This window comes from Cnephaeus nilssonii (assembly GCF_951640355.1).
Source record: "Cnephaeus nilssonii genome assembly, chromosome: 16".
NCBI lineage: Eukaryota > Metazoa > Chordata > Mammalia > Chiroptera > Vespertilionidae > Cnephaeus > Cnephaeus nilssonii.
In genome coordinates this window covers 50331551-50356966 of record NC_137087.1, presented here as the reverse complement: position 1 = coordinate 50356966, position 25416 = coordinate 50331551, and the positions used below count along the sequence as shown (strand labels likewise).

The window sequence follows — 25416 nt, the reverse complement described above, 5'->3', positions numbered from 1 at the left end:
GGAGGCCAAATCACGGTGCTCATTGAAGTCTCTATTCCTGGGTCTGAAGGCAATCTGCCTCTGACCCTTAGTAAAAGAGGGTAAAATCTAAGATAAGATGACATTAGCAGGTTCCACTGTTTAATTCTTAAAAATATGGTAAGATTACACTTGAATGACACCCTAGGGTCAAACTCTCCTCCTGGAGGAGTGAGGAGCAAGTTCCAAAACAAAAGGGAGATGGAACCATCTGCTCTTGAATCGGGAGGTATGAAATCCAAGTTTATGTCCCACTTTTCACCTACCAAATTGTCCAGAGTCCTCATCAGTCCTTCAAACTCAATCTCGCCAACCTTCCATTTTTGATGGGAACCCATGTTCACTCCCCCTCCTCCGGACACTGCGATGGTGTGAGTGAAAGCTTTATACTTCTGAAGATCCAGTACAACCAGATTGTCTACTCCACCTGCCCCTGCTAATGCCCGAACCTGCAACCAATGCAAAGTACACACAGGCACAAGATGTGAACACTATAAGGAGTCTTTTACTTTTAAAAAGGCACCCTTTCAATCTAGCAAATATCTAATACTTGTCAGACTATTAACATAAAAAATAAGGCAACACATTTATGAAAGTAGACAGTTAAAGTATCTCTTTCCATCTATCTGAAAAAGATACCTGACAGGACTCTGATCCTCCCTGATTAAAAAAAAAATACTAAATTTAACTCATCTTAAGAAACTGAATTCTCCTGCCAAATTTTAAAGTTCTTTTCTTGCAGTTTTACCATGGCTATCTAGTTAAAACTTTCACTGAAAATTGTAATTTTAAAGGAATACAGACACTATACTTTGAATTTAAGGCTACTTAGGCAGAAGAAGTCAGTTCATTATCTTAATTTATTTAAGCTTTGTACAGCTTCATTTGAGAAGAAGCAGAGGGAGTATTAAAGCAAAAAAAGAATTGGTTCAGACAGTGGTCGGCAAACTCATTAGTCAACAGAGCCAAATATCAACAGTACAACGATTGAAATTTTTTTTGAGAGTCAAATTTTTTAAACTTAAACTTCTTCTAACGCCACTTTTTCAAAATAGACTCGCCCAGGCCGTGGTATTTTGTGGAAGAGCCACACTCAAGGGGCCAAAGAGCCGCATGTGGCTCGTGAGCTGCAGTTTGCCGACCACGGGGTTAAGACAAGCTAAGTTGGTAGAAAAAGTGCCCCCCCCCCTTTTTTTGTGGCCCTTCCAATAAATTAAGACTATTACTACTTGCTTCAAGGGAACCTGCTTGATTTTCCTGAAGAGAGAAATTAGAGCCATTAAAGACATTCAGCTTCTCTGAGAAAAAAAACTGGTTAATAAACATTCAACCTTTTATTACAACAATGAGGCTGAGGCTATGGAATAGTTGGAAACTGCGTGAGTTCTTAAAACTTCTATCCCCACTTTTACCCTTTTTATAGAAGTGGCCACAACACATCACATCTTTGATGATTGGTAGCTGCCTTTGTGTCTCAATTAGCATTACAACACTAGAGGTTGAGAAATGTGCAATTATATTATCTTAAAAAATAGCATTATGAGGAAAATAATCTTTGAGGCCCTTAGATTTGTGTGTGTGTCTATATGTAAATTTTAATTTTCTTTTGTCTTATTTTTAATTCAAGAGATAACTCAAGTAAGGCAGAACTTCTCTTAAAAGACAAAACAAAACAAAGTCACCAACCAGTAAGACTTCAGAAATAAGTAAGCACGAAACCCAAGTCAACAAGCAAATTAACAAAGCAAAAAAATAAAAGGGGGGGGGGTGTTGAATAATTATTCCTACCTGAATCTCACAGGCTATCTGCACATTAAAAATATAATGAAAAGCCTCCTCAACTGTTTCTCCAAGTGCTACCACACCATGATTTCTGAGTACCAGCACCTAAAATAGAATTCCAAAGCAATCACTTTAAATAACTGGCATAGTGCAAACTGTTTTCATCAACAGCAATAGCAACAAAAATAGCTCCTTAGATAGAAACTCTACTACACACCTTACAACTTGGCCCCAGAACTTTCTGCAGTTGAATTCTCTCCTCCTGTTCATCAAGTGACCCTTGATAGTCGTAATAGGCAACATCTCCCAGGATCAGGGACTCTTGAGAAATTGGAAGGATTCCACATTTCATGGAGGATACCTAGATGATTGGGTCCATGCCAAGATAACATATTCAGTTACTAATTACATTTTCATAGGAACCTGATTCTTTAGCCAGCTCAGGAAACATTGGCCTATTCAGTGTGTTCACCATCCAACCCACCTCCCACTTTAGTTTTTTGCTTCTTCCAGGAAAAAAAGAGGACTCAGGGGATACAACACAATTTAAATGCCATGCCAACTATTGTGCAAGAAGCGTTACTGCAAAGAACTCAATGACCCAATTATTAAAACTGATTAGTTAAAAAATGTAAATGCTATCTCTCTAGTTGTTTTCTAGAATGGTAGCATTTGGGCCAAAGGGTCTTTTGATTTCTGGGTATGCAGAGGATTATTTCAAATATAATTTTAAATGGTGGGGTCTGGAAGAATGTGATAATAGAGTATCATGTAAGGAAAGCCATGAAAATAATACACTTCCTAGAGTCATTGTTGGTTTTGGCCCTTTAGTGACTTACAGCTGCTGTTGCAAGGGTATGGATGTGTATCACACACTTAACATCAGGACGTGTTGAATAGATTGCAGCATGGGGACTGAATCCTGCATAGTCAATTTTCAAGTTAGTACTTCCCTGATCAACCACTTCTCCTATTATATTGACTTTCACCTGGAAAAATCAGAAAGACATTGAATTGGTACACATGTATCAAAGTTTGCCTGTGTTCCACAAGTTAAAGCATGGGCAAGGCACATTTTTTTTTTGTCAAAGGTCAGATAGTAAATATTTTAGACTTTGTGAGCCTCTGTTGCAACTACTCAACTCTGTCGCTGTAGTACAAAAGCAGCATGAACAACTATAAAAGAATGGGTATGGCTTTCTTCCCATAAAACTTTACAGAAACAGGTAGTCCACCACAAAACTTAGTATTTAGCAAGAAATAGAGTTTCTAAGAAACTGAATAACTTAAGCTCTTCAAAGTTCTGGGCAAATCTGGCATTTACTGAACTGGCTGGAAAATTTCCATCTGCTAGTACTGCAGCACCCAGAACCAATGTGATGCCTGCTGTTCTGGAGGCCGATGACTGTGGCTAGGAGTACAGTCATGGACAACTGAAATGCTAGGTCAGACCCGATTTTCATACCAACTGCACTTTGTTTAAATATATCTATGAAATACAGATTAACTGTCTGAGTACTAGTATATATTGAAAAAAATATATTTTTTTATTGATTTCACAGAAAGGAAGGGAGAAGGAGAGAGAGATAGAAGCATCAACGATAAGAGAGAATCATCAATTGGCTGCCTCTCGCATGTCCCCTACTGGGAATCAAGCCTGCAAACTGGGCATGTGCCCTGACCAGAATCGAACCATGACCTCCAGGATCAATGCTCAACCACTGAGCCATACCAGTCAGGCAAGTGTATTTTTAAAAACAATTCCCAGAGTACAGAGTGAAAAAAAAAACCACCTAAAAGATTCCCTTCAAAATATGGACAGGTTAACTGATATGACCAACTCATTCTTAATCTTTTCACCTACCCTATTTTTTTTTTTAACCCTAAAGCTTTTCTTACAAGTCAACATAACTTGCCAAATTTTTCTCTGTTCTCTCATAAATGTTTTTTCCATTCATACCTTTTATTGTTCCATCCTGTACTAAAAGCTAAAAAACCTGTCAGAAAATAAGGAAGCACAGAAAAATTAACACAGGAATGAAATTTATACCAAATTGGAGGCTGTGGCTTCAGAAAAAGACAGGCCTCTGGGAATTAGGATAATGTGGTCTTGCTCCTTACTTATTCTTACCTGGGAGAAAGAAAAAAAAATAGGGAATTACTGTGAGGTGTTCACATTTTGCAATATAAACCTGACTATGAATAAGTGTAAGAGATCCGGGGGAGAAAAAAAACAAACAAAGCAGATATTAAAGATGTGCAACATAAAACTTTTCCTGAATGGTTTTCTTCCCTCAAACCTCAAGCACTTGCTAAAAAATTCTGACATTAGTTTCTCACTTACTGAACTTACCTAATTTGGTGGTTCTAAGGTTGCTTAGGGTCAGCTACTTCATGTATAACAAATGCCAATATTATTCAATTGAATGTGGTAATAACTATACTCTTGACTTACAACATGGAAATTAAGGTAAAATGGGCAAAGGAAGGAGAACAGAGTCTCTTCCTAGGAAGGAGTTAAGGAGGAGATGGAAAGGGCAACAGAAATGGCTGGGAGAAAGGGAAGTTATAGAAGATTGCATGTCGCATCTGTGCTATTTCCATCACACAATATTTTCATACTTTTTGCTTCCAAATATTGTCTTGCTACCAAGTGTGGCAACATGAAAACAAGATGATCGTGAGTGGGAAAAATATATTTAAAAAATAAAGACCAGGGAGGACACTTCCTTAACCACTTCTATTTTCCCTACCCCTAATACCCTTTTAATGTCACTGATGCTCAGGTATAATTAACATGGAGAGAGAAAATTCTGTCAGAAAGATTTCTTCCTGTATAGGTTCTACAACTGGTTTGAATTAAAAGATCTCCACAGATAGTAAATGGAGAAGTTGGGTAATTGCAGCCTCTCCCTTTAAATCAGATTAGACTGTGATCCAGCAAGCTAGGCTTAGAGAATAAAGTCGGAAAACTGGACTTCTGAGTAAAGGTGAGAGGAGTACAGTTGTCTTCTAGTTAGGATTTTAAACAAAGGAATAGAAAGCCCAAGAACTCACTGAGATGTATGTGTTTGCCAGGTGTGCCCATCCAAACAAGTCGACAAGTCTGTACAGGCTGGCAAGTTTACAACGAGTAAGTTTCTCTCCCTTCACGTAGGAGGATGTATCTGCCCCAGGAAGATCATTGATAGGTGTGACCATGCCGAGACCTAGAAGAGGAAAGATCATGGAGAGAGATTCAGGTCAAGTAACCCCTTACCTGGGAATTAGTTGCTGGGAAGCAGCCTGAGTCTCAGTGTCCAGCCTTGTACATAATGATCTGAAACTTCTCAGCCCACACAATGTTTCATTAGCTTATCTTCCTTCAGAGAAATACACTGAGAATAAAAACATGCATCAGCTATCTTCTTTGCTGTTTCATCTACGTGTTAGGGAGTGGCTTGTTAGGGAGTTAGGCTCACACTACTGGGGGAAAATGGTCTTATGACCCCATTGGTGAAAGTGTTATTAGTACTGAGGTTATTGCTAATTTTATGATGGAAAGATCACAACAGAAAGCTACGTTTAAGATATCTCCTTTCACTTTTATTCAACCAAAAATATTTAAGATGGAAGAGGATACATTTAAATAGTAGTCTGGCTCCTGTCCTCACCAAACAACAAAAACTAGTCTTGGTCTCTAATGACTCAGTTGCTATGTTCAATTTTTGCTCAGTCTCCATTCCCTTTGACACCATGTACCACCTCTGACTCTAATGTGAAGCTGTCCCTGACAGTCCCTCTGGCACTCGATGTAACTGCCCTGGTATTGCAGTGAGTTCTATACACATCTCACTCAGATGTAAAGTGCTTGAACTTAATGCCATAATTCTTGATATCCTGAATGTTCAGCTCACCAACTTGGTGCTTTCACAAACCTGTTAATAATATAATGTCCTAACCCCTCTTTAACACCAAGTTCTAATTACTCCATCCTTTAAAGCTGGGTAGTTTAGGCCTCTCTTTTCTCTCAAGTTTCCTCAGTCCACTTCAGCCAATAATCAACTCCAACTCTGAACTCATAGCATGATGACTTGTTAAGAGTCACTGGACAATTGCTTATGAACTGCTTTGTAATTTTCCTCTATAGTTATCTTGCAGTTTTAATCTTCTGTGCATTCATGGTATGTGTCCTCAACTGAAATATACATTTATCTAGGGCAGAGACCACATCTAATGACTATTTTGTAATCCTCACAAAGTGTGAATGCCTGATTGACATGAAAAGTGAGAGATTCTAACACTGTTACTCTAAGTATTAGATGTTTAAACTTAAGGACTGAACCAGAGCAGAATATGTTGCTAGAAATATATAGTGTGAAAGTAGAGACAAAATTATCATTTTTTAAAACTTTCCAAACTGACATACTGAGGGGAGGTGAAGTAAAGCCCGAAAAAGAACTGGCCATGATGTAATCTGCAATCTGCTGTAACGCTAGTAATCCAGTCGGGTTTTGGCCTTTCTTCATCTGTTCTTGAATAAGACATTCCAGGTCTTCCCGAAAGGCCTGCAATACACAGAAATAACCACTGAGCACACACATTTCTCTTGGAGCAGAACACCCAAACACAACTTGCTGATATAATTAATCTTTTCCCCTCCACCTCTCTTTTGAATGGGTTTCATCCAGAGTATTTTAAAACAAGTATAAAACACAAAATAATAAAATTAAAACACTGGAAGAAGCTAGAAACTTGCTTTCAGGGGAGAAAAAACCATTAGGCATTCTTAATCTCAAAATTAGCTATTATAACATCTACAACAGACAAGTATAGTAAAAGCAATCAGAGCATCAAGTATGGACTGATAACTAAAAGAGACCTGTTCCTTGCCCAGCAGCCTCATTATCCAGGTTAGAATAGAGTCCTACTTGAATGGGAATGTGACTCTTGACTACAGAGTCCCTCACAGCAAAAGTCTTCGCTGAGTCATACTAAATCGTGGCTTCCATTTTAGGATTTCCATGGTAGAGCCTTAGCCATGAACTCTGGAAGCAAATGGTAAGCAGAGTTGAGAACGGATTACTCCCCTTCTGCAACACTGTGCTAAAGAAAGAACACTTTTTTCCAACTTTGGGTACTGCATGTTCCTGTTCTGGAGTTCTGTTGTATCTTTTCTTTTGGGGGGGGGGGGGGGGGCAGCAAGGGGATGTGTGTGTGCAGAAAGTGTTTATATAAATAAAAATCCCGAACAATAAGGGAAAATCTCTATTTTAGTAACCCTTGAGTTGCTAATATAATTGATCATTTGAAATCTCTCCAAATCTTTCACATTACTTGAAATAGTTGATTTTGTTATTTCCATTACACCCAATCAACACTTACTTTATTAAATTCATCATTTGTTCTCTTGCTCATGTCTACTTTTTTATTCATTTTAAACATGAAGGCTCTTGCAATATAAATCATCTAAACCATGCTCTTCCATTTGAGATTGGTTACATGTGTAGCAGAATGTCCTGCCAGAAACTGAATTCAATTCCCCGCCCCCCCTATCCCTCCCCGCCCCCCCCCTCCCCCCCCCCCCCCCCCCACACACCCTTCACCTAAGAGGGAGAAGGCAGACATTTGCTTTGGAATCACTACCTCCAAGAGGGGTAGGTATGAAGACCCTGGAGATCACAGGGGAAATATTTCTTAGAAGGGTTGATCTCCGCTGAGTCACCGATAGTAGCCTTCCTCACAGGTTGGGAATAAGATCCCCTGGAATTCCTACTTAGATGTAGCCTTGCTTAGAGTATGGCTGAATAACTTATAGGTTTTCAGAAAGAATGCCTTTTCTTTCCTCTCTCCCTCTCCCTTAAAAAAGAAAAATGGTATAAGAGCCCATAGTAGAAGGGAAAATGCGGTTCTGAGACTATGAAGCAATGCTTGTGTTGCTCTTTGAACAACAGCTGAGAAGCATCTGTGACAATCACTGAAAGAGCCGAGTGCTAATAGCTGTAATCTTGGAAACTCAATCCTGGGGCACCCTGGGACAGCTTAGCACAGGAAGAGGGACAGGGAGGTTATCCTTCCCTGATGCGCTATGGTGGCCTGCACAGGCATTTGGGTCAGTTGTGAACCTGCATCTTCTGTTGTACAGGGTAAGACTATTTTTAACCACCACCACCACCATGTGGCAGGGAGGAGCAGTGGCAATGGTGGACTCAACAGACTTTAGTATGACTATTTCACATACGCAGACAGATGTGCACACCACATCTTGGATATGGAAGCCACTAATGAACCCTTTTGGACTATATAAGTCACTGAAGTTCTTGGGACAATTTAGGGGAAAGTAGAAATTCCAAGAGGAAGGCGCTGTACTTTCCACTAATACAGCAGGTGGATGTTTGAGTGATTAATTTCAAATATACTACTGTGACCATATTTGAATTCTGAGTTCATGGAGCAGTGTACACCAGTTAAATATGGCTTTTCTTTTACAAATTCAAGGCTTGTCAGATGAAACTCGTTAACACAATTATAAAAATTATAAATATCGAATTCCATTGTCTATATCTAGTTCATTTAAATACATGATTTAAACCAGAGAAACTATCCTATAAAATCTCTTCAAGAAAGACACATTACATTTATCAGAAAACTCCATTCACACATTTCTAAGACCTCATGAACATAAAGTGGTTGTATATAGAGCTATTTATAATGTGGTTGCCTTCATACAGATAAGTAACATGAGTATTTTACCACGTTTAAAGCTGAGTTGAAAAGCCCTAGATCACTTTTTTGGATTCTTATACCCAAGTTACTAAGAATATTACCAGTGGCATACAGGGAGCTTAGCCAATGAGTGGTCAGAAAAGGTATTTCCTCTGTAGTTCACACCTATCTCCTGTGATCTCCGGCTCCACCCCTGCCAAGGACTAAAGCCTCCAGCCCTGGGCAGGGACCCCCAGCTGGCTCTGATCACCCTGCTCTACCCCCAGCCAAGGCTGCAAGCCTCTGTTTGAGGCTCGGGCCCTGGGCAGGGACCCCCAGCTGGTTCCAATTGCCCAAAAGAAAAAGTGCTGTTCCAGGAAGTACAGAAGGCAGATTCCATAGATTAAAATGATACAAAAATAAATTAAATGTGCATTATAAAAGTCAAGCTAATGAGAAATAAGTATAAAGGAGGCGAGACAGAGCCAGGAATGAGGTTAAGATACAAAGTTCATGCTATAAGACTCTATGCATTCAATAGAGATGAGTCAAATTTTATCTAAATTCTCTAGCAGTCAACATGAATCAAAATAATCTTCTCAGTGTGCTGATTTACAATGACTTTAAAGTTAAAATTAAAGAGAATCACAACTATTTGTGAAACTGATGAGACATTTCTGCTGGGTGAGATGAGAAAGCTAAGTAAGAAAGTTTAAAAAATTTGTCCAAGGTCACATAGCTGTCAAGTGCCAGAGACAAGCACTCAGGTCAAATGGATTTTTCATTAGTGATAATGCTTTTTCACTACAATATATCCCACAATATGGTGAATACCATGCTAAAGCTTCGGGATGATCCATGGTGTCATACAGGGGAATGTATAAGCCCTTCTGTAATCAAATAAGAGAAAAATATGACTTGCCCCTTTAAAGCTAGTGAATAGTGTCTACAAAGGATAAGAAAAATTTCAAAGTAAGTAAAATTTCCCAAGCCTTTTTATATAGTTGACAGTGCTTCAATAGATAAAAATTCTTCTATTCCAAAAGATTTAATATTTGTTGTCATAACATTTATAACTCATTTTAATGTTTCAAATATTTCTGAAATATTATTCAGAAACTAGAGGCCCGGTGCACGAAATTCGTGCACGGAGGGGGGTTGTCCCTCAGCCCAGCCTGTACCCTCTCCAATCTGGGACCCCTCAAGGGATGTCCGACTGCCTTGAGGGCAGTCGGACATCCCTCTCACAATCCAGGACTGCTGGCTCCCAACTGCTTGCCTGCCTGCCTTCCTGATTGCCCCTAACTGCTTCTGCCTGCCAGCCTGATCACCCCCTAACCACTCTGCTGCCAGCCTGTTTGCCCCCAACTTCCCTCCTCTGCCGGCCTGGTTACCCCTAACTGCCCTCTCCTGCAGGGTTGATCACCTCCAACTGCCCTCCCTTGCAGGCCTGGTCCTTCTCAACTGCCCTCCCTTGCAGGCCGGGTGCCTCCCAACTGCCCTCTCCTGCTGGCCATCTTGTGGTTGCCATCTTGTGTCCACATGGGGGCAGGATCTTTGACCACATGGGGGCAGCTATATTGTGTGTTGCAGTGATGATAATCTGCATAGTACTCTTTTATTAGATAGGATGACATTTCTTTTTTTTTTTTATCCTCACCTGAGTATATGTTTCCATTGACTTTTAGAGAATGTGAAAGAGAAAGGGAAAGACAGAGAGAAACATCAAAGTGAGAGGAATACTTAGATTGCTTGCCTCCTTCCTGAGCCCTGACCTGGGCCCCAGCCAGGGAGGAGCCTGCAACTTAGGTACATGCCCTTGATCAGAATCTAACCTGGACTCTGCGGTTGGCAAACCTAGACATTATCCACTGAGCCAAACCGTGTAGGGCAGGTTATGACATTTCTTAGCCCTCCAGCAGTGGACCTTCATTTTTTTCTCCAGGAGTGTGGTGGAAAAGCCCTAGATCACTTTTTTGGATTCTTATACCCAAGTTACTAAGAATATTACCAGTGGCATACAGGGAGCTTAGCCAATGAGTGGTCAGAAAAGGTATTTCCTCTGTAGTTCACACCTATCTCCTGTGATCTCCGGCTCCACCCCTGCCAAGGACTAAAGCCTCCAGCCCTGGGCAGGGACCCCCAGCTGGCTCTGATCACCCTGCTCTACCCCCAGCCAAGGCTGCAAGCCTCTGTTTGAGGCTCGGGCCCTGGGCAGGGACCCCCAGCTGGTTCCAATTGCCCACAGACACCCACAGCTGGCTCTATCGCCCGGCTCCACCCACGGCCAAGGCTGCAAGCCTCTAGGCTTGGGCTCTGGGCAGGGACCCCCAGCTGGCTCCGATCACCCACAGGGGACCCCAGCTTGCTCTGATTGCCAGGCTCCGCCCAGCGGCCAAAGCCGCAAGCCTCTGGCAGAGGCTTGGGCTCTGGGCAGGGACCCCCAGCTGGCTCGGATCAGCTGCAAGGGACCCCAGCTGGCTCCGCTGGAGGGCTCCACCCCAAGCCAAGGCCTAAAGCCTCTGGCTGAGGCTTGGGCCCTGGGCAGGGACCCCCAGCTGGCTCCAATCACCTGCAGGGACCCCCAGCTGGCTCCGCTCGTGGGCTCCACCCCCAGCCAAGGCCTAAAGCCTCTGGCAGAGGCTTGGGCTCTGGGCAGGGACCCCCAGCTGGCTCCGATCGCCCTCAGGGGACCCCAGCTGGCTCTGATCGCCAGGCTCCGATCACCAGGCTCCGCCCCAATGGCCAAGGCTGCAAGCCTCTGGCCAAGGCTTGGGCTCTGGGCAGGACCCCCAGCTGGCTCTGATCTCCCCGCTCCGCCCCCATCCAATGCCACAAGCCTCTGTTTGAGGCTCGGCCCCTGGGCAGGGACCCCCAGATGGCTCTATCCCCCGCTCCATCCAAGGCCAAGGCCTCAAGCTTCTGTTTGAGGCTTGGGCCCTGGTCAGGGACCCCCAGCTGGCTCCAATCACCGCAGGGGACCCCAGCTGGTTCCAGTGGCCCAGCTCCACCCCCAGCCAATGCCGCAAGCCTCTGGCTGAGGCTCGGGCCCTGGACAGGGACCCCCAGCTGGCTCTGATCGCCTGTGGGGGACCCCAGCTGGCTCTGATCACCTGTGGAGGACCCCTGCTGGCTCTGATATTCCCCTCTGATCTTCGGCTCCAATATCCCAGTTCCAACAACTGCTCTCCGAGGCTGCAGCCATCTTGGTTAGGTGTATTTGCATATTCCCTTTCTGATTGGCCGGTGGGCGTGGCTTGTGAGTGTAGCGGAGTGATGATTTGCATATTACTGTTTTATAGATAGGATTGCCTGTTATAATAGTGTAAAATTACTAATGATACAAAATTGTTTCAGCTATTTTTCAAAGCTTATCAATAAAATTATTAAGCTTGCATTAAAAATTTAAAAATAATTTACTTATCTTTGTGATAGATAATTAATCATATTCCTACTAAAATTCAATGTTAGCAAAACAATAATCCTTTAGAGTTGTATCAGTTGAATCTCACAACAAAGTCCTGAGATAGACAATGATTTGTTCAAGGTTGCACAGCTAATACATAATGAAACAAAGATTCCAATCTGGGCTCTCAGGTGGACACATGATCCTTCCCTAATTTTATCAGAGATGGGTTGTATCACTGAAACCAAATACAACTAATAAGGCACCAGGCATGTTATGATCAGAAATACTGAGTAAATCTCTTAGGCTAGATTAGAGCATTAGGTTGAAAGACAGAGCAAAAAATTATATAGCAGCAGATTATGATGATCCTGGAGTACTTGCCCTCTTACATCTAGGAAGTCTCCCATCGAAGTAGAATGAGAAACTTATAGCAGGGCAGCAAGGTCACATGCTGGGCTTCTGAAGTCAGGTTAAAAGATCAAACAACACATATACAAACCACAGCATAAACTGTAGCTTCCATCTCAGATACAGAAGAGCAGAGAGGAGGAAGTAGAGGGGGTTATTACACCTTGACTACATGAATACATGAACGTGAATACTCCAGGTTGCCATCAGGGTGATAGAATCTTTGAGATCTTCAAAACCCAAAATACAATTTAAGGAATTATGATTGTAATATTCAAAGTGTTGCCACAAAAGCATAACATGTTTTAAATTAGCAATATTGTATATAACTTTATATACACAATTTTCACAAAAATCTTTGCTTACTATATGTTAAATATTGTTCTATATGTTTTTATGTTACTTGTCACAGCAACTCTATGAGGTTCATTTTACCAACAAGGAAACTTAAGATCAAGTTAAGTGAGTTTCTCAATGTCACTCAGCTAATAAGTGGTGGTGAACCCAGGCCCAAAACAACCATTGTATGTATGTATAAAAAAATTGGATAAACAGATTGAAAATGGAAATGATGAGAAAATGGGCTGACCCCTAACTTAGACCAATCTAATAGTCTGCTATTACTCCAGGACCTCTATAATCTGTTATGTAATTTTTTTGTCTGTATCTACCATTACCACCTTGTGCTCTGGTCTAGTCTAGGAGGTTTGTTCAAGTATTGTCTCTGATCACAACTTGTAGTTTTCTATCCTTGCTCAAAATATTCCACCAAATGAAAATGCTGGCTTCCACTGTTCCTCTAACTAATGAATTACCCTTTACTCAACATTCATCTTAAATGCCACCTTTTTATTGAAGTCTCTCTCTTAATCACCTCATTTAGGAAGGATCTCCTTATTTCTTCTCTTTCCACCCCGTTCTGAATTCTTTTAACATTTGCATATACTACCATATGATTGTGATTTATTCTTCCTATTCTACTATACCACACTATCTGATGGCTGGGACTGTCTTTCACATTCCTAGAGTCTCCCTAAGTGTCTAGTTCAGTGCTCAATCAATAAAATAGGAAGTTAGAGTTTTCTTCTTATTTTCCTAGATATAAGGGAAAAAAAAAGAACGTGATCTCAATCTTGACTGAGTTAATGATAGCCAAGACCCATTTCATAGTTTATTACACTGAACCTGAGGCTCTAGAAAACTGTCTTATCAGCTTGTCACTTGAATGAGAAACTTCTCCTGTGTGATTAGGCCCATCCATCATCTAATGGGAGAAAGTCACCTTTTTTACGTAAGAAGTGAATATTCACTGAATGTTATAAATTTTTTAAAAGTCATTTAATTCTTCAACTCAAATAAAATCATACTTGAAAACTTGGTTTGTCCCCAGAATATTATAATTTGGACAGCTTCCTCATCAAATGCATGTCTAAAAAAGTATGATAAAAAAAATCACTAGGTAATAACAAAATGTTTAAGTTAGAGAGAGGGTGCCTTAAAAGCCTTATCTGAATCTCATACCACTTTATACATATTCTGTCGATGTTGAGGGAGTGATCCTGTAAACTTTGAATTTATAGGGTATGGATAAAAATAACTTATAAAAAACATGAAAGATTCAGAGATTTGAGATTTGTGTAGGGTACGAGTATACTTTTAAGTACATACATATTCCTTTATACTATAAACCAAAAGTAGAATTAATTTGAAATGTCAGATCTGAAGGCTTCTGCATCTAAAATCAGAACTTTTAGGAAAAAGTGAAAGATTTTTAAATCACAAAAAAGAGGACCATTTTGATAAAAGAAACTGACCTGATACAATTATCTCAGTTAAGGCTAAAAAGAAATCACATTGGCTAATTTATAAGTAATATCTAACTCATGGAAATCAGGTAGCAATACTGATAAACATCAGAGATGGATTTAAAATATCCACATGTGGATGTTCTATATCATAAGAGTGACTAGAGAGAAAACTTGGAGCAAAAAGAAAAAAAAAAGATTACAGACTTGCTGCTCCCAAGGCACCCTACAATTATGTTATTAGATCTCTCCTAAAGAGGGATTAGGAGCGTAACAAACTTACTTAGAAATTCTCCATTAAGAAATGTATTCATTTGGAAATAGATTACCACTGGTCCTGTTGAAAGGAGAAAAAACAAATAAACCAAATTTTCTTCTGGATGGTCTTTCTCCTGTATCCAAGTCATAATTATTATGAACCTAAAAGTTAGAATAATATCTCTCTTGAAACTGATATATAATTAAAATACAAACAGTTAATACAGAATGCTTGCATCTTAAACTTCTAAAGTGCCCAGATAAATCATGGTGATTTTGACCAACTATTCTAATTAAGACACAGTTATATTTTAGGCCTTAATGACAGTGATATTCTAAAAGGTATATGACTTTGAAGTTTCTCCATTCTTCAAAATAAGCATATAGCATCACACATCACCCTGTCATGTGCCTGAACGCTCACCATCTACATTCCTGCTGTGCTATCTTTCAGAATAACATTACACACTTCTGTCAACTAGTCTAAATTGCTTCCTATAAGTGGTAAGGCTTAAGAACTTGCATTCTTTTTCTGAAATCCACCAACTGTTTTCCACATTAAACAGTAAAGTTCTATAGGAGCTTGTTGGACAACATTCAAGTGTTTAATGAGTCAAAGCCTATTCAACTATTCATATACCCTTCATCCATGTATTCAGAATCCACCAAATACCTACTATGCACATGTGCTATTAGTTTTTCAACTTACATACTTCAACTTTGATGAGACATTATTTAATTCCAGTGGTTTGCCATGAATGCTTCATTCTGAGACAAGGGGGGAAATGACAATCTAGGGTCTCCATAGACATGTAAATGAGGAGTATATCTGTCAAAGAAAACTTGTGGCTTCTCTCTACTGCATTAACAAAATCTCTAGCTAAAGCCAGTTTCCTCACCAGCATTTAATTTCTAAGACAAATACTTTCTTAAATTAAAAACAATTATGATAAAAGGCCATGAAATTAAGTAATACTTGGAGTCTGGATGAGACAAATTCTATGCTCTTCTCTTATTTTCTCAGCTCAAGACAATAATGTGCTGTTTGTTGTTCAAATTTATAGGCACCAAAATGTCTTCTAACTAGAAACTCTTCTTGAGTGGGGTTGGATTAACTTGAGCAACAGAATTTGAAGATGAATGAAAAAATAATATATGGGTGAAATTATTTCATTGTTATTGAATGCTTTAAGTGGTACAGCTTAGTGGTTAAGGGTATGAACTTTAGAGTTTAAATTTAGACCCCACCATTTAACTAAATTTGTAAAAACTTCAGTTATTTAATGTCTTTAAGTTTCAGTTTAAACTATGGATATTAATACTTCTTTGATGGAGTTTTTGAGGATTAAATAAGATTCAATACATACTAGGTGCCTTGCACACAGTAAATCCTTAATAAAAAAAGTATTATACTTTGCTTTTATTGATTTCTCTCCTGATTTCCTTTCTTCCCAAATGAACTCACCATTTTAAACTTACCAATTTGTTTCTTACAAACACAAATTAGAAATATCTTTGATTTTTATCTTATTGGCTCTGAGTTTTGTCTAATAATGAACACCAATATTCACAGGAGGCCCACAGGTTTAAAGAGACTTATATTAGCAGAAACAATTCAAGCCTGGGCTTAAAGGAACAAAGACAGTACAAAAAGATAAGAGGTCTTTGAACTCTAAAACCTCTACAAGAAAGAAGCAGGTTGAGAAAAATACAGTTGCCAACACAGGCTACCTTTTAAGGAAAAGAAATAATGATTCAGAGGATAGACCCAAAACCCAGAGGGCTGAGCCAAGAGCTAAGGAGACTCACCCTGGTAAGTAGAAGGACTGAGTCCTCAACAGGGGAACTTCCAAGCATTTGCCCAAATGGATTTCAAAATTGCTATGGGTGAGTTACTCCTTTATAAGCCATTTTTTCCCTTTTCTGAACAGGAATGTTATAGCATTATCTTTGCCTGCCCCACCACTTATCTCTTTAGTTCTTAGATCAATAAACTTATCTCTTTAGTTTTTTAGGTCAATAGATTGAGAGGAGTAGCTGAACTTAAGGAATAATACCCCAGGACCAGATTTATACACCTGGACCAGATTTTGATGAGATTCTGGATTCAGGCATATAATATGGTACAGGAATGAGACTTTTTGTAAGGGTGTTAGGAGAAGGTGGGTATATTTTGCAGGTGGGAGGAAGGTAAATAAACTATGACAGACTGTAGTGTTTTAAAATAAATTGTGAACAGAGAGTGAACAATCCTCCCCTCATAAGGTGGAGCTTAATTCCTGTCCTCTTGAGTATGAGCTGAACTTAGTGACTTACTTCTAACTAATAATCATGGTAAGAATGGTAGTGTTTAATGTCATAAAAGGTGCTGCAGGCTCCTCTTTGTCTCGCTAAGATACTTTGGAAGAGAACACTCAAACAGCTTCAGGTAAAGGTCCATGTGGAAGATACTCTGGCCTTTTGCCAATACCTATATAATGATCTCTGGGCCAGTCGAGCCTTTAGATGACAGCAGCCCTGGCTGATGTCTTGACTGTAGCTTCATAACAGATATTGAGTCAGACCACTTATCTAAGCTGCTCTAAATTCCTGATCCACAGAAATGATGAGATATTTAAAGCTTGTTGTTTTAAGCTGCTAAATTTTGGGGTAATTAGTTATTTAGCAATAGGTAACTATTATAGGCCACTATGTATAATTTCTTTTGGTGAAAAGTTTGTTGTTAAACATGGCAGGAAAACAAAATTTTACACTTTCACAAACAAGATTTTAAATTCACTAGCAAAAATCTAGGGGGAAAATGATCAATCTACAATTCTTTTAAACCTTTCTTACTCTCTGGGCTAAAGATTATCACTCTTGCTATATGAATATAGAAGTAACAACCTATATATCGTCCCTTTCTCATTATTTTATTAAGTACCCCAAGGCATAAGTAAAATTGATACTCTTAAGCCAAATCACAAATGAAAATACATAAATATTAAAAATTAGATAATCTACTCAAAGATATGCTGTCTCTGGTTTAATGGGGAAATTATAAAACAAAAAACTTCACATGGAAATGTAGTGTAGTATTTCTTCCTTTTAAACTTTACAGTTAGAATTGAATGGTCCTTTTTAGTGCACTTCCCAAAGAAATTTCAGTATTTAACAATCCTGAACAAAATCTGAACTTTACTTCATTCTTTCAGTTACTTTTTACTATATGCTACATAATCACTGAGCTAATAAGTTAGAGCTTAAAAGTGGGGTTTCTTTAGAAGAGAAAATATATCTATTTTGATCCAAATAATTATCATGTCCTTCAAATATTTCTAAACACAGAAACTCAGGTTTCATAAAAGAAGGCACTTAGCATTTACTCCTTCATGATGAAGTCTAGTTAATCTCCTTTCCATTGGGAAAGGGTTTCTTTAAGGGTTTAAAGGATAGCTTTCAATTTAAGCTATACTTGTCCTAGCCGGTTTGGCTCAGTGGACAGAGCCTCAGCTAGGACTGAAGGGTTGAGGGTTTGATTCTGGTCAAGGTTATGTACCTTGGTTGCAGGCTTGATCCCTGACCCTGGTGGGGGCATGTCTGGGAGGCAACTCATCAATCGATGTGTCTCTCTCACATCCATGTTTCTCTCTTTATGTTTCTCCCCCTCCCTTCCACTCTCTCTAAAAAATTCAATGGAAAAATATCCTCAGGTGAGGATTAACACACATACACAAAATAATAATAATAATAAATTTAAGCTATATTTAAATTTCTCAAAGTTTGCATTGCTTTTATAACTTGTATTTGCTTTTTATCTAGGCCACTGGTATAGAAGAATTACTCAGAATGGAATTCCCCTTTGGCTTTGGACTTAACCTCTGTGATTAAATTCACAAGGGCACAACAAAAATGATTTACCAGGGCCACCCCAGGCAGTTCTGTCTTGATGCTTATTTTAGTACCTAAGTTGGAAACCTAATATAATCCTAACCTGGGCATCATGTGTCTATGTGTGCTGAACTCTGTCTGCCTTAAGGGGACCATGACCTTCATTTTACATAAGGTATGAATTAATTTTGCATCTTAAATTAAGCTGTTCTCTCATTTTCTATTACTTATACATGACCTTTGAAATTCCACTAAGGGTAAGAAAACTTGAATATAATTTGTAAGGTCTGGATACTACTGTGCAGACAGAATTTTCATCTTGAGTTTAGATTATAGTCCACTTTTAATCTAATTAGTTTGGTGTGTATGCATGCATGCGTGTCTGCATTAGGTATATGTAACACGAGGCTGCCCAATCTCAGATCTCAAAAACCTTAAGTCTTCCTATGCTGCTCTGATTGTCGAGGTACCCAAAGGAAGAAGAAAATATGTACATGAGATGTACCTCACTCCTTTCTTAGTTTCTAACACTTCAGTAATGCCTTTCATTTCTTCAGATATATTCAGTTTGAATTGGGTGTCCTTTAGCTCAGAAGCATCTTTCAATGAAGCATTGAAAAATCATTCAAAAATCACCCAAAGAAAATTAACACCACCAAGACAATACTGTTTTGTTATTAAAGCCTTGCAAATTAAATATCTAAATTAGGTGTGTATTTTGCCTCTGCAAGATGGGGGCAACTAATCACTCTTCCTCCATCCTTCTTCTAACCTGAGAGTTAAGATACCTCCGACCTCACTATATCAAGGTTGCCAAAGAAGAAGGAAAAGTATAGCCTTCTTATTATTTCAACTCACAGGACTTTGCAAGATCTGAGTAACTCGCTTCCTCTGTTCCATCATATTGAAGTCTTGTCGTAGATCAGGAGACATGTTCCTCTCTCTGATGTATTCTGGGTCATTTTCATTGATGCGGTCAAAATACCTCTCTTTGTGAGGTATGCTGGGAGGAGGAGGAGTAGTGATCACGCCTTGGCTGGCATCTGAACTCATGCTTCAAGCCTGCTGATTCCCCTTATCTGTATTAATAAACACAAAGAAGGACATTAATGGTAAGGTAAATTCATTATAAAATTAAAGTTTTACATGGGTCAAGCAGAACCTCCCCCTCCCCCCGCCCGATCCCTAGAGTAAGTGGTAGCTTTCTTTAAGGTAAAAAAATGCCTTAAATTGTAACGCTAAATTGGAAATTGATATTTTTAGAGCTAATGGAAGCTTGTGATTCAATTATAATAATGTCACCAACTGCTGTTCAATTTTTAAAGGAAGTAATGATCAAAATACACATGCCACATCTAAAATGGCAAATTTTCACAATTAGTGAGTACTGTCCGTAGAGCTCTTTTCTCTCAGTTATGGGGTTTTGTTAGACCAAACTTTGGCCAGATTTAAGAGCCACTAAATTGTGTAGTGAATATAATTTACTGACATGAGAGAAACATGCTTTAAGATTTTTAAATGATTCAATAAGTTCCCAGGGAAAATGTAGGAATTACTAAGATTGCTAGACTACATAACTTCAGCAAGATAGTACTTCAAAAATCCAAGTAAAGAAACAATGAAAAGCTATTCAAAAACCACATGAACAGCTGATTCACTTAATTATCATGATTATCACTGATACTAAGGATTAGTTTTGATTTCATGCTAGGGAAAGAAATTCATTTGGGCTTTGCTACAACTGAGCACCTAACCAACTATAGCTAGATCAACAGGATAGGCATTTAATATTCCCCCTTCACCCCTCTTTTGGGATCTCTGTTAGAAGTTGAAGTCATCTCCAACTTACTGTGGGCCTATATTTTTGTAAAATACAAAATTATGCATTTAGATGTCTTGGCAATGTCAAACTGCAATAAGTTTCTAAACACATAACATCACAGGCTGTACTGGTCACAGACAGTCCAATGTGCAGACTGGTACTAGATCCTGAACCACACTTAGAGGAGCAATGACCTGGCAGAGAGTAAGAGTCACTGCCAAGTAAAGGAATGCTTCCTCGAGCTTTTAGAAGTGATATGGTAGAAGCCTAAATCAAGAGAAAGGGAGACAGACCACTGATGGTATATTCCTTTTCCTAGTTGTTCTTTTGAACTGAGTATAGAAAATGCAAAAAGGTGCAAGAAGGAACCAGAAAAGGAAACAAAAAAGAAATTGTAAAAATGAATTTGTTTAACATAATAAATTTCTCTACGGATCGTGACTTCCATTCCTACAACCTGTTCAGTATAAATGAGTGGGCAACATAAAAACCATTCTGACTAACTACAAAGTGGCATTTTTTAAGTAATTATTTGTCTGGTGGGAAGAATCACTTCTTAATAAGGGGAATTAAATGTAAAACATCCAAGTATTCTTTTTCCATTTATGTCAAAATCTAAGGGAAGAGAAGTTTCTGTGGACCCACAACTGCAAATTCCACAACCTCGAAGTCCCAGCAGAACACTTCTAGTTAGATCCAGAAGGGGAAAGGCAAAAAAGGTCACGTTCATCTCAGAGATCTGAATCCCTGATAAAGACCAGAGACATCTGGTCTCACCTTTTAAACACAGTTAACAACCAATTTGTCTCTAACAAATTAGTCTTCTGTGATAGACTTCATCTCTAAAGCTGCCTTGACCCAACTTAGCCCACGCAAACTTATGATAAGACATTAAAACTTCTTGCATTAATTCTGGTCTTAGAAGTGTAAACTCCTTCTGTTTAAAAATAATTTTTTTTGCAAAACACATTGAAATTATTTCCTTCTTCTTGCCAACATTAATTTCATATACAACATTCTGTAAGTTATCTAAATTACTTTAGTGTAGTGTACTACACTGAAAACTCAGGAAATATAGCTTAAAAAAACACTTTATATGATACCACTTAAATGAAATTCTGATTTTGTGACTAGAAAGCAATTAATCAGTGAAAAAATGTAAAAAATGAACTTTTATATAATTGAGCCTTCCACGTCCTAAGTCATTATTTAAAAAATTGAAAGAAAATACAATTAAAGAATGAGTGATAATTAAATGTGTTCTTCAAATTTTTTTTAAAATTTCTTCTTTTTATACAACATCTACTACTAGAAGAATAACTCTGGTCATATTATATTCTTCAAAAATTTGTTTTTTTTCCCCTGTACTGTTATTAGTTTGGCTTACCAACCTATGGTCTTTACCATTATCTTGCTATATATAAAAAAAATGTGGTATACAGAGGACCAACTGTAAAAAACTTTCCTTTTTTCACATCCAGTTGGGTTATCACAAGTCTAGAGGTCTAATCAATCTTTGGAACCTTATTTTCTTAGAAGCTGTTTATTATGTTATGCTAACTTTTAAATGGCCAACTACAGACTAAGAGAGTACTTGATTAATAACTGGGATATCACTTAACAAAAAAATCAGTTCTATTTCGTTTGCCACAGTAGGCCACTGGCTTAAGCCATTTTTAAAAGACAGTCCACAAATATTGCCTTTAGTTGGATTCTACCTATTTCTCAATTCCAAAAGCACTATTTAGTTTAATGAAGAATAGGGTTAGATAACAAGTTTGTTATGTTTATAAAATAATTTTATGAAAACACAGCAAAAAGTAAAGAATTGTGGTGGTAGATTCATTTCATTGTCACAGCATTGGTTTAAGAAGCTGATAAGTGAAACATTAATAAGTAAAAGTTTATAGTTTGAAGAACTCTTTATGATGAACACATTTTTCAATGAGTAAGGTAAAGAGAAAGATACTTCTAACCACCTACTTAAATAAAAAAAGAACATATTATATGTGTATAACACTTTTTAGTTTATACCATCTCTTATACCTTTCTGATTTTATCTTTGCAGCTATAAGTTCAGGTTGATAATTGAGATGTTCAGTGGATTAAGAATCCTGCCCCAATTCATACTGCTTATCTCTGGGGCAATACTCCAAGCCATGATTTTCTGTTTCCTAGTTCACTTTACAATGACACATACTACTTCACATATCATAAAACATAAGAGGACTCCAAAATTTTGAAACTTTTAGTCTACATTCTTTCCTGAATATTTAACAATTGGAGCTTATGGCATTTGTAAAAAAATGAGGAAATGGCACACACACAAAAAAGGGAAATTAGATTAGAAATGACTCACAACACTCTGACCTTTTTAAAACTTCAAAAGCTCATTATTTAACTTGGCTTTTTAAAAGAAGTTTCCAAGTTTTATGCACATGGAATAAGAATTGGGAATTTATATAAAAGATAAAGAATAAAGAATAAGAATAGTAACTTCTCCTTTACACAGATTTTAAGCCAATCATAAGCACAACTGATTATCTGCAATTTTGTACACCAGGTACTACAGACTGAACTGCATTTCAAACTTTGAAAACATTTAGGATCCATAAGATTATCTGAACATAAACAAAATTCAGAAAAATATGGGAGAAGCTTGCAGCATTATTTTCAATAGCCAAAATAATAGAAACAAACTAAGTGTTGATGAATGAACAGATTTTTAAAAATGAAATATATATACAACAGAATACTATTCAGCCATAAAGAGAAGGAAATCCTGCCACTTTCAACAACATGGGTGGACCTTGCGGGCATTATGCTAAGTGACGTAAGTTAGACAGAAAAAAACGTGTTCATGAAATGTTCATAGCTGCACTATTCACAATAGCCAAAAGGTGGAACCAACTCAAATTCCATCAACTGATGAATGGATAAACAACAAATGTAGTATTATCCACATAATGGAATATTATTCAGGGGAAGGCGGGATGAGGAGAGACTGTTTAATGGGTACTAGGATTTCTGTTTGGGGTGATGCAAAAGTTCTGATTCTAGAGAATGTGATGGCTGCATAACATTGTGAATATACTTAATGCCACTAAATTGCACACTTTAAAATGGTTAAAATAGTAAATTTTATGTTCTGTGTATTTTACCACAATAAAAAAAATGAACTCAAAATGAATCACAAACTGAAGTGTAAAACTATAAGACTTTTAGAAGAGAAAATCTTCAGATCTACAGCCAGGAAGAGTTCTTAGACTTGACACAAAACCATGACCTATAAAGGAAAACTGATATACTGGACTTCACCAAAATTTAAAATATTTGTCTGCAAAAATCTGTTAAGATTTAAAAAAAAACAAGCTACAGACCATGAGAAAAAATTTTCGAACCACAGATCCTACAAAGGACTAGTGTGTATGATATATAAGAAACTCTCAAAACTTAACAGTTAAAAAAATAAAACAATTCAATTAGAATATGGGAGTCTTACATCTTTACTATACTGCCTTACAAGAAGAATGTTTCAAGCAAAGTAAATGGTAGATTCTACTTCCTCTTAACCCTGAACGACAAAACCTAACATAAATATTTCTGTTTCCAGGTGATATGTCAAACAACTCAGTTCCCAGGCTCCTTCTCTTTAAAATGAACTAATCCTATTTTTAGTACCACACTACTACTACTATACACAGTCAGGCTTCCTAGACTTCAGAGCAATATAAATCAGTGCAAACCAGTATGAACTCTATTACAAAAAATAAAAATAAAAAAATCAGTCTTTTAACAGTGTTCTTTGAATTGAAAATGCTGTGGAAAATAGATTTTTTAAAAGTAATGTTATAAAACTTATCAGCACTATGGGTTTTCCTCTGGCCATGCAGATTAGACAGAAGATATCAAGCATAAACAAAATTCTAGTTTTTAAAATCTTATCCAAATATTTATGCAGTAACTATTCAGCATGTATGTTTAAAGAACATTAGGTTCAAGACACAAATAGATGAAACACTCTAGAACTGTAGCTTTCAAACTTTTTAAAAATGGCAATCAGCAATAGAAATGTACTTTATGTTATAATCACGTAAAATACATGAGATATATAACAAATAAATTCATGACATACTTTCCCTATGTGGTATATTCTAATACTTTCAGTTTTTTAAAAATGTGGGTCACACTGATTCATAATCTGCTAATGAGTTGTGACCCACAGTTTGAAAAACACTATCCTAGAAATTCAAGTGATGGTCAGATGGGAAACAGAAAAAGGAAAAGAGGAGAGGGAGGGAGTGAGTGAGGGAGAGAGAGAAGAGAGAGGAGAGAGGAGAAAGGAGAGAGGAGAGAGGAGAAAGGAGAAAGGAGAGAGGAGAGAGGAGAGAGGGGAGAGGGGAGAGGGGAGAGAGGGAAGAGGGGAGAGGGGAGAGGGGAGAGGGGAGAGAGGAGAGAGGAGAGAGGAGAGAGGAGAGAGGGAGAGAGAGAGAGAGATTGGTGAACAAGGGGTAAATGAATATTCGCTAAAGAGGAGAAAATAAGAAATGATTCATTGATTTATATATTTTAAATGTTTATGAGTTTATAGAAATAAGGTCTTAGTGATTTGTGGGATAATTAAATTCTCCTCCATTTGGTCACTTAGGAAGTACCATCTGTATAACTCAATGTCAGATTTTTTCCCCCTGACTCTTACCGACTTCTAGTTCAACTGTCCAGATCTCTTTGCTCATGTTTGTAGTCCTCATAATGGTAGAATGCTCCATAAGTGGCAGCTGAATTGAATTATTTTACTATATCACAGCTCCTTCTATATAAATCTGGTTTATATTATTTCTAGGCTGGGAATGGTAAACATAATCTTATGAAAAGTTATTACTTATGAAACATCTTTCCAAACTTAAAATTCTTGGCAGTTTTAACAGCTTTCTCTAGAATATAAGCAACAAGATGGCTCTACTTTCAAGTACCAGGCCTAATGTTCTATATTTAAAACAATAATCAGATATGACAAGATGTCAGAAGGACATTTGGTAACAACAACAGCTTGTTTACTGAGTTAGAATTTTTCTTAATGAAAGTTACTATAACTTTTGAAGGTATTTGAAGTTCTAGAAAACAAATTTGACTCGGCACAAACTATGACAAGTCACATCCTCATATTGGCCAGTGAAATTTAATTCATTTTAAATTCGAGAAGACATGAAGTAGTTCCAACTGCTAGCCAAATTTTTATATATAACTGACATAGATCTGAAAAAGTAGATAAAAGTCAAGGAAAATGTAAAACAAACAAATTGGAATTGAGTATAACTGATCAATACAAATGATACTTTCTAAGTGCCCAATGGAAGAAG

General features: G+C 37.9%; 1 protein-coding gene across 4 annotated transcripts in view; it reads right to left on the bottom strand.

Moving 5' to 3' along the window:
- Positions 1-25416, bottom strand: part of ADD3 (adducin 3) — a 121066-nt gene that overhangs the window by 12149 nt on the left and 83501 nt on the right. For 3 of the 4 annotated variants that reach the window (XM_079792970.1, XM_079792969.1, XM_079792971.1), the window contains exons 2-9: positions 19093-19313; positions 6209-6347; positions 4858-5009; positions 3851-3931; positions 2640-2789; positions 2018-2161; positions 1807-1905; positions 285-467 (exon numbers count right to left, since the gene is read on the bottom strand). In XM_079792970.1, the coding sequence (XP_079649096.1) occupies positions 285-467; positions 1807-1905; positions 2018-2161; positions 2640-2789; positions 3851-3931; positions 4858-5009; positions 6209-6347; positions 19093-19287 (1143 nt within the window). In that variant the 5' untranslated portion in view covers positions 19288-19313. Of the gene's footprint in view, positions 1-284; positions 468-1806; positions 1906-2017; positions 2162-2639; positions 2790-3850; positions 3932-4857; positions 5010-6208; positions 6348-14389; positions 14444-19092; positions 19314-25416 lie in introns of those variants that run through there. The other variant, XM_079792972.1, reaches the window with a different exon arrangement.